At 38.9% G+C, this 9,968-nt stretch overlaps 1 protein-coding gene and 1 long non-coding RNA gene across 2 annotated transcripts in view; one reads left to right on the plus strand and one right to left on the minus strand.

Annotated features, from left to right (window-relative positions):
- The window catches only part of LOC106962150 (uncharacterized), a 16,003-nt gene extending 10,986 nt beyond the window's left edge, over positions 1-5,017 (plus strand). Inside the window, exons 2-3 of the long non-coding RNA XR_001427913.1 lie at positions 2,537-2,626; positions 4,861-5,017. This is a non-coding gene — a long non-coding RNA (uncharacterized LOC106962150). The remainder of the gene's footprint in view (positions 1-2,536; positions 2,627-4,860) is intronic.
- dpys (dihydropyrimidinase) overlaps positions 1-8,613 on the minus strand; it is a 17,271-nt gene extending 8,658 nt beyond the window's left edge. Inside the window, exons 1-7 of the mRNA XM_015056350.1 lie at positions 8,255-8,613; positions 6,690-6,848; positions 6,401-6,580; positions 4,885-5,074; positions 3,586-3,742; positions 2,521-2,662; positions 1,076-1,218 (exon numbers count right to left, since the gene is read on the minus strand). Coding sequence (XP_014911836.1) covers positions 1,076-1,218; positions 2,521-2,662; positions 3,586-3,742; positions 4,885-5,074; positions 6,401-6,580; positions 6,690-6,848; positions 8,255-8,506 — 1,223 coding nt within the window. The 5' untranslated portion in view covers positions 8,507-8,613. The remainder of the gene's footprint in view (positions 1-1,075; positions 1,219-2,520; positions 2,663-3,585; positions 3,743-4,884; positions 5,075-6,400; positions 6,581-6,689; positions 6,849-8,254) is intronic.
- Positions 8,614-9,968: the final 1,355 nt, after the last annotated feature.

A 9,968-nucleotide genomic window follows, 5' to 3' on the forward strand; every position in this document is an offset into this window, starting at 1 on the left:
TTTAAGTTATACAGTGTATTTTTATAATACTGAAGGTAACAGTTGTGCTATAAAATGCCCTGAAAGTGTATAATACTGCTACCCCTTTAAGGAATTATTGACTTAAAAAGAGCTCCCATTTCTTGCTGTAAGTTAGTTTTGTCTTACTTCAAATCAACTATGATCTCTTCACTAGAAACTAAACCAAAACTACTTGGTAAGAGCTTGTGTTTTTGCAGTGTAGAGATATCCCCAGAGGGCTCAATTAAGATCCAACAACAAACAGAGCAAAGCACAGCCTCTCATTATATAAGTCTGACACTACATATGCCACTGGAATGCTTGATGGTCCTCTGTGTTTGGATATTTTGCAATTGCTCCACAAAACAGTTACTGTTTGTTTAAAATCTGGAATCAGGGTGCAATAATAGAATCATTTCATTTTTTCTTTCTTTTTTTAAATGCTGCATTGTTACATTCTAAGCTGGTTGCTGAAAAATAATCTGAAAACTGCGTTCTATGCTGTATGACTGTTGGAGCTCCCACATGAAATATTTGTCACTTTTAGATGCTCACAGTTCCCCCCAGGGCATCATCCCACTGATAAACTGCATATCTGGCTTATGTAACAGTATTAAAAATGCTTCTGTTGAAAACATAATTTCCTAAAAAAGAAAAAAATAGATAAAAAAAAAACCACTGCATCCTCCCTAAAAATGAACCATTCCAACATTCAGTCGGATTCAGATGTAAATTGTGTTCTGCATTCATTTGCAGCTGCAGATAAACGATGACATCCAGACTTCTGGATGATGCACATGCGTAATCAGCTTAGCATGTGTTAAGGTGGCACAACACGAAAGATAGAGTGCTTCTTTTTTTAGTTGCCCCCTATCTATAAAGTGCATGCTTTCGAGTGTTACAATCCTGAACTGTTATCTTATTTATTCCGACACGTTGAAGTCACGCTTTTAAATCTCCCCGGTGTTCCAGCAGCACTGTGTGCACTTCACCGCTGACAGAAGTGTTGGAATATTTCAACTGTAACGTATAAGAACCTTGACTTTTGAAGGTTTCCTGAGCGTGGGGTCCTCACCTCGTCAGGTTGGGGTCCCACACCACCACATCGGCGTCTGAGTTTTTGGCGATGCGGCCTTTCTGCGGGTAAAAGTTGAAGATTTTTGCTGCGTTGCTGCTTGTGACGGCCACGAATCGATTCTCGTCCATTTTCCCGCTGTGCTAAAGGTATGGAAGGACAGGGGGAAGAACGTGAGGGGCCCACGGCGAATGACAACAATATATGGAATTAGCACACAATAGGTCAGCACTTAACTTTGCAAGCGGCAGCCCTCTCGTGCCAAAATATCATCTATAATTTGTGATTTGTAAGCACTGTTGCTTGTAGTAAATCTTTCTAGCCTGGCTGAAAACACTCCCCACAGCAACAGCAGGAGAACGCAGCGTCAGCAACTCTGCAGCAAATCTGCTGCTTTGTGACTATTACATTTTCTGATTGCGATGCAGAAAAAAAACAGAAATGTGCTTTTAACATTACTGTATGCAAAGAATACACACACACACACGCAAATTTGCATTTCTACCGCTATTAGGACTTTGCTTTGACTTCCATTTATTTTACGAACTGCATTTATGCCTAACGGACATTTTTCCTAGTCATTACTAGTCTATTGCTAACCCTAACCTTACCCACAACTTAATTCACACTGTACCTCTAAACTTAACAAGCAGAAGACAGTAGAACTGCATAACTAGTGAGGACCCTGAAAATGTCCTCACTTCCACAAATGACCTCAATTTGTCGGTGAAAATGGGAAAAGTGGTTCCCGATATGCAGTATATGCAAGCACACCCACACACACACCCACACAGAGTATCTATCCATCTTCACAGGGACTTTATATTTGCTTCCATTCATTATTTATCAATTTCTATGGATTAACGCCAACCCTAAACCTAACCTGAACTCAATTTACATTAGCCCAAAAACATCACCCCACACATAATATGTTTGGTAGAATGTTCCTTACAGTGTATCAAATACAAAGCCACACACAGAGATAGGTGGCTGTGGTTGTGACTATGTACATTTTGAGATTAGAGTTCCTTTTTTTCCCCGTCACTTCACCATGGTGGAGTTGCATTTTAAATACATAGTTGCATACATATATTACATACATAGCTCTTATTCTGACACACAAGTGAACAATGGAGAGTAACACAGACTGTCATTCTGCACTGGATGCTCCTAAATAAGGACAGCGTTCTTGAAAGCATATACATGCCACTTGAATTTTTTTCACATTTTTCCCTTTACAACCATTTTCCCATTACAACCAAACAACCAATTTTAAATTTATTTAAATTTTTAAAGAGGTGTCATGTGATACAACACAATGTAGTGCATAGTGTAGAAATGGAAGCAGTTTGGTTCAGGTTAGACGGTAAGCTTAAATCTGTTTATTGTTTTGTCTCTGAGCTGTTTAGTGTCTCACACAGAGCAGATGTTTGATGCAGACCTACCACTCCTCTCTCCCAGATGACAGACATCCTGTCCTCCACTCCATTCACTCCGTTCGGGATCTTGGTGAAGTCGTCTTTGCCCAGGGCCTTCTGGCACACAGAAAAGGTGCAGTTGTCCGTTCCCGTCACACTCAAATCATCACTAAACACAAAATTATAAAATAAAAACTTTCATATTTTAAATCTGCTAAATTCTCAACCTAGAGGTATGACTGTTAAAAATTAAATAGTAAAAAACTGAGATATTGTGAAAGAATTCCATACCTTTAGAAAGTGAAACTCTCAATTTATATAGATTGATTACATATGGCGATATATTTCAAGTTTTTATTTCTCATCATTCTGATCATTACAGTTTGCAGGGAATGATCACCTGAAATTCTCTCTCAAAATTTTGATATTGTGAAAAAAGTTAAATATAAATCTTGGTATCGCACCTTAATCAGCTAGTGCACCTTCAATGCACTGAGAAAAAAAAACTGGCAATCCAACTACAAAAATTTGTAAATTTGTTCCAAGCAACCAAATCAAGTTCATCCAAGTAAATATATTATGTTTAATAAATTGTAATGTTAAACAAATGTAAATGAAGTATATTTGTCAGACTTGATTTGTTATATATAATCAAATTAACTCAACTTTTTTTTAAGTTGGAGCTCCATTATCTTGTTTCAGTCTGGGTCAGTTGGCTACAGTCTTCAGTACTCCAAGAGCCACTAAGCACAGATGAATTCTATATTTGGGCTACAAGTGTCTTACCTGGGTTAAGGAGAAAAAAAATGGAGCTATTGGTCACTGGTCCAATGTGAGCTTTTTACATGAAAGTGAAATTTGCATTTCATTTGGAAATCTAGTTCCTGGACTTCCATTACCTCTCAGCAGAACAAGCTAATCGCCTCCGTGCCACGCCACAATGATGCAGCAATTATGTAATACATAAGTTTCATTTCCTGAAATGAGTGTCAAGAAATATCAAACTTTTTCACAATATTGTAATTTCTTTAAGATGCACCTATATGCTACATGCTAAATTGCTTGGCACATTTTGTGTTTATGTCCACCTACTTGGCCAAGAGGTCCATGAGGTACGCTAGGGTGCTGGGATCAGGTCTAAGAGGAGGACCCATGACAAAACCAGCAGCATGGGCCCAGTCTTTGTGCCAGTAGTGGGTCCCATCAGTGCCTAAACCAGCTGCAATTGGCTCCCCGAACACCACACGGCCTATAAAACGGTCAACAAATAAAAAAAAAGACACATTTCAATTACAACAAGGCATAATTTATTCGCATTTTCTATTTGAGCTCTTTGTCATCATCAGATCTGTGGATCGGATTATGATTATGATCAGATCTCCACCCCAGCTAGAGCTGTGAGTCAGTTTGTTCATATCATATCGTACACAGATTAGCGTTTTGTCCACACTCCATGTCAGTAGATAACAGAAATGCTCCTTTTGTTGTTTTACAGCTGACATAAATATTTTGTTTTAGTGTTGATTTTTTTTTCCAAGTTTATTATTTTAAAACAGGACATTACATGTTAATTAACATTCACATGAAAATACATGAGATCATAGCCAACTGGCTAATTTCCATCATTAGTCCCATTGGCAGGTTTTTGTATATTATGTTAAATTAGAAAAAGCAGGCTTAGACTACTACACAAATTAAAAAAAAAAAAAAAAAAAACTCTTTAAAACGGGGAAAAGGGGGTAACTGTAAGGTATAATGGTTCAATAATTTTCCCTTTAGGCTGATAAGTTGAATAGTGTTAGTATAAAGGCACTAAAAATTGCTGCATACAGTGACTAAAAATATTTGAAAAAATAAAGTTTTCATGACTAGACAAATTGGTGTCCTAGACCACTGTCACAAACAAACCTTCTTCATAATGTTAACTAAAATGGCGAGGGAGAGAGAAGTAGCTCAGTGATGCTAGCTTGACTTTGACAACCTTAACATGTAGATGTGCTGCAGAATTTGTTTCGGTTCAGCTAAAAAAAACAAAGAAATTAAGGTGACCCACATACCAACTCTGAGAGATCATCAGTAGAACAGGCGTTTAAATTAGCTAATTAACCACCGCTGTGATCAGAAGATCACTTATTAATAACAAAATAAACATGAAGCCTGAAAACATGATGATGTAAAGGAGTGAATGTTCTCTTCTAAGTGTGAAATGTTTTCATGTTTTTTAGAGATGAATTTTGATGCTGCTATGGTAGCAAGTTTGTGTGTAGCGTAGCCGACACAGAAAGCATTGTTGTGCGCATCTGCAAAATTTCTGGATGCAAAGAATAACATGCACCATATATGGTATGCGGCCCCTGCCTGGTCTAGACATGCCCCTGGCCCCCCACTCACCATCCCTGCGTGCATCAGCCACCACCTTGGCAGCAGATTTGCTCATGACATGGACCACGTAGAGGGGGCAGTTGACAACGTGGGCAATGGTGATCGCTCGCTGCGTGGCCTCGGCCTCCACCTCCTCTGGCCGGCAGAGTTCATGACCTTCAGGCCCCCTGATTCCCATGGACAGCATCTTTTTGGCCCCCTGGGGGGTCCCAGCATAGAACGGACACAACAAAGGCAGGATGAAGTGCAAAAGAAAAGTAGGGCCTTCTAAAAGTGTTTATACCCCAGGAGCTTTGGCTCATACTATGTCCAACCACAAACCTTTATGTTCTTCGTTAGGATTTTATGTGGCAGATCAACACAATGTAGAGCATAAATGTAAAGTGGAAGAAAATGTTGCATAATTTTTTTTTTTTTTGTGTGTGTTCGGCCCCAGTTACTCTGGTATCCCTAATACACAAACCCAATGCAACCAAAAGTCACTAAATTAGTGATTGGACCCAGGTTAAGTGTAATTTGAAGTCTTAATAAAACTGTAACCATTTTCCTTCTGATTCACAACAAATTTGTGTTTTTTCTGTCAGATTAAATTCTAATAAAACACATTGAAGTCTGTTGTTTGTGGAGAAATCAAAGTAACTGGCACTTTAATTTTTTTTCATTACAAAAAGTATAGCATGAATAAGGGTGTACAGAAAATGGATGGATGGAATAAGAATTTTGGATTTAAAATTCAAATTCCTAAAGACTATTAATTATAAAAGCTCATCAAAATTCTGCTCAGCAGCAAAAAATATTTCCTCTTCACCGTTATACAGGCAGCTTCTCTAGCATTTGCTTCCTCCTAGTGGTGATTTGATTAAAAAACAGGATCCAAACGACCCTGTTCAGATCTATTTAACAAGATGCAGGTTCTGATGCAAATTAGTTTTCTCTCAAAGTGATGAAGTTGGAATAAAGTCAGTTGAAATGTCTTTTAATGACCGAAAGAAAAAATGACTTGGAGAATTTTTATTTAGCTGTTTTTCTGGGTGCTTTTATTGTTTGTGTATCCTTTCATGCAGAAGATTCAATGCAATGCAGAAATCAGACTTTTGTGAATTTAGCTAAATTTTCCACTGTAGTTTCTACCCTTGTTTTCTCTACAGTTGAAACCATTAAGGTCAAACATTAACTCACAGCTACATCTGGCCTTGCATGTATGACATTGGACATATTAGGACCATTGTAGATGGAGGAAAAAAAAGAGGAGTAAATGCAGAAATATTTAGATTAATCTCAGAAAGGTCCTAAAAATATACAAAGAAATTTTTGAGCTTGAAAAGTTAAAAACTGGTCAAACTTTTGACTTTTCTAACTTGGGAATTTCTTTTTCTTTCTTTTGTTTTTAAGAGTGAAAACACTGTTTTTATTTTACGAGAAACTGCCTTTAAAAATTGGACAAAAATCCCCTATAAAAATAATTGGAACAGGAAAATACTAGAACTTCTTGGAACAAATGGCAATTTTTAAGAATGATACAAACCTCTGCGATCAAATCCCCATTTTCAGCATGCACTTGAGCTATAGCTCCAATCTCTTTACATTGGGCGAAGGCGGCGTATAGCTCAGAGTCCTGAAGCATAAACACATCCTTATAGGCCATGAACATCTTGAAGGAGTTCACTCCTTTTTCTTTGGCCAGAGTTTCCATCTCTTTCTTGACCTGCATTTTATTTAAAAGAAATACAACAGCTCAGAGCAAGCAGCAGAACATTTGGAATTTTGCCTCTTTTGACAAAAAGTAATGCATCAGCAGGAGTCTGTGCCTTCACCTCATCACTCCACCACGTGACGGCGACATGCAGAGAGTAGTCACAGCAAACTTTGGCATCGGCTGTCCTACGCCAAGCGTCATAGGCCTCCAGGAGAGACTTCCCCTTTTGGGGGATGACGAAGTCCAAGATCATTGTGGTCCCTCCAGCCAGAGCGGCCTGAGGAGAGGCAAAAGTTACCACAGAGGAGGAAGTTGGTGAACAAGAATAGCTATACTCAAGAGATGCATCGGTCACAAATATCTGATCCCTTCACTTTGTTCTGCCGGGCATCTGATACTGGAAAAGAAACAATCTGACCCTTTGTATGTCTCATCACATTCCTTAGAGCGCAGTCCACTCCACCATGAGAGACCTTAAAGCAACCTATGTGCGTGTTGACGCCTGTAAAGCTCGTCAACAGACAGTTGGTAGCCTATTGTCGCTTTTATTTAGTTGGTTTCACTGTAAAAATAGTCGCATAGTGTTTGCGTGGTCGGCTGCACAGACGAGGATGGAAACCAAACTTATTCCAACGTAAACATTTCTTTGAGGAAAGAAGAGGATAGCAGCCATTAATCAGAAAGACTGACAGACATTAGACTCTTTGGTGATTTGAAGTAAACCGTTTTTACAGGTCAAGAAGGTTAACGTTCATATATTTCATAAGTGAGCTTGGTAAGATCCAATCAAATGTTGCATTATAGAAAAGGTACACATCTAATCATTAGTATCCATGGAGAAAATGCTCCAACATCATGTAGCCTTCCATGTACAAACAAAACTGGTTAACATCAAGACTTTTGTATGCTTTTAAGTCTGCTCCAGTGTAAGATAAAACCCTGTTTATTATGTAGTGGTATAAATCATGTAGCACAAACTCAGTGAGTTTGTTGAGGAAAGCGAAGGTATGGGTCTGTTTCTAAGCTAGCTACTTCCAACTTTTGTAAATTGTAACAAAAATTGTGTTTAAACCGTCATATTGTGACAGTATAATATGAGACATAATTTGTGAAAAGATCGAGCTCCTCCACTTCCTCCCAGCACTACTATTACCGTCTGAAGAAAAGCAGCGGTCCAGGTCTTGGCGACATGTGCATGCTGCTAAATATGCTAATGGGAAACAAACAGCTCACCCTTCCAGGAAAACTGTTTATCCTCTGTTGTTGGTAGCCATGCTAGCTAGCCTTAGCATTTATAGCAGACCCTACACTGGTAAATTAGTTGTTGCATAGCACAGATGAAGGGGAAAAGGGTAAGCAGCATATACATGAGAGGATTGACAGCACTAAGACCCTCCTCTTGGCTCTGATTGGTTGTTCCTGACAGAGCTGTGTATTGGTGCAGCAAGACCATAAAGGGGAAGGCAAGGAAGCTTTATTTATTTATTTATTTTTATTCTGATTACTTGTTTCATATTATAATATCACAACATAGTGATAGTTTGAACAAATATATTTAAAAAAACTAATTATAAAAGATTTTTTTAATAAAATTTACATATTGTAGTTATAAGGAGGAACTGAGTTTTTTGCATGCCCAACTTTATTTCTCTGGCTGTGTGTAATAATGAGCCAATACTGCACCTTGGTCCCAATGTGGAAATCGTCCACAGCCTTGGTCCCCATGAACGCCAGCTCCATGTGTGTGTGCGTGTCTATCCCGCCCGGGATCACCAGCTTGTCTGTGGCGTTAATCACCCGCACTCCGGCTGGGATCTGCAGGTTCGGCCCAACTTCCACTATTTTCCCATTTTCGATGTAAACGTCGCTGATGACGGAACAGTCCTCGTTTACAACTTTCCCCCCTTTGATCAGGATCCTGCTGGGTTCTGCCATTCCTGCTGCGGGCGGCTAGCTGCTGCTGCTGCTGCTGCTGCTGCTGCTGCTGCTGCTGCTGCTGCTCAGCGTTTGTAATGAGCAGCGGGGACAGGGTTTGTGCAAACTGAACTCTGCTCTGTTCCGGTTGTGTGCATAAAGGTGAAAGTTCACCTGTCGGCTCCACACTCTGCAGGAGACGTGTTCAGAGGTGCTCGCAAAGGGAGGCGTGTTAAACATTGGAACTACAGTTTTATCTAATGCAACAAAAGTGATATATTTTCTTTAACTTCCATAAGTCCATACATCTTTCCATAAGTCAATGTATTTTAATCAGTTATGCATGATGCACATCTATATATTCATTGACCTAATGCAGTTAATCTCCTTTCCGAATTTCTAAAATGCTTCTTGAAATGTATTTTTTAAAATGTGTCCATATCACTTTATCTAAGCATTAATCTCTTAAGCAGAGTTCTGGACACGCATTGAGTCAGTCTGTTCCTCCTCAGCCTGGTTTGACTTTTATAAGGAACTTATTAAAGACAGGATGTTATGACAAGGTGAGAGCGAGGCCAGCATTCTTCTCCTATTCCAAATTCCAAAGTCGTACCGCTGTAAACCAGTAACCAGGATTTGTTTTTAGTCCACTTGTTTCAGGATCAGCTCCCTTGTGTTTGTTGATTAATCAATCAAACGTCATTTTACGCTCATCAGGCCGTGTCCAACTTTTGGTTTCCTGCAATTCATCAACGATCATACCACCAGTCAATGTGAAATGGTGAAAACAACTTAACTAGGAACATATACTATTTGTAATGCTTGCTTATTTAATGCATCTAAACCAGAAAATAAAAATAACTTTATTATTTCACGTTGTTCCTCAGCGAACTTTAAAACAATCATTACCTGGTTGGTGTCGGGACGTCTGGGGAACTACTGAAATTAGAAAGTACGATAGTGGGTCATTAGGGGTCTAATAATTAACTTTTCCAATTCAGCCCCTCTGGAGGTTGAGTTCCTCTGTGTGTGTGTGTGTGTGTGTGTGACCTCAAGCAGCCGTTGTCAACACTGCTGTTGCATCTAGCAGCCAAAAAAAAAAACAATCTTGCACAGTAAAGCCATTGAACGTACTTTTATTTGACCGCTTACCTGGTAAAGTTTTAAGGCTTATTTATGGAATATTTCACACTAAAATATTCAACTTGTTTAATGATGTTTAATTGCTGAAATAAGACAAAGCAAATATTATCAAAATAAAGATGGAAAAAAAATGAATTCAACTGCTGACAGCCTGACTGGCAGAAACTCATTGTCTCGTATTTTACAGGGACTACTCCCTCACACACAGTGTGACATCACCTCTACTTTATGATGCAGGCAATTAATTAAGAAGGCAAGAATTAAACATTTCTAACACTGTTATGACTTTTTATTTTTTCTCTGTTTTCGTAAAAGGCGTAACGGGTCCAGAAATGTCTGG

This window comes from Poecilia latipinna, unplaced genomic scaffold, assembly GCF_001443285.1.
Source record: "Poecilia latipinna isolate Pla-1442-1.1 unplaced genomic scaffold, P_latipinna-1.0 Scaffold1377, whole genome shotgun sequence".
In the NCBI taxonomy this organism is placed as follows: Eukaryota; Metazoa; Chordata; class Actinopteri; order Cyprinodontiformes; family Poeciliidae; genus Poecilia; species Poecilia latipinna.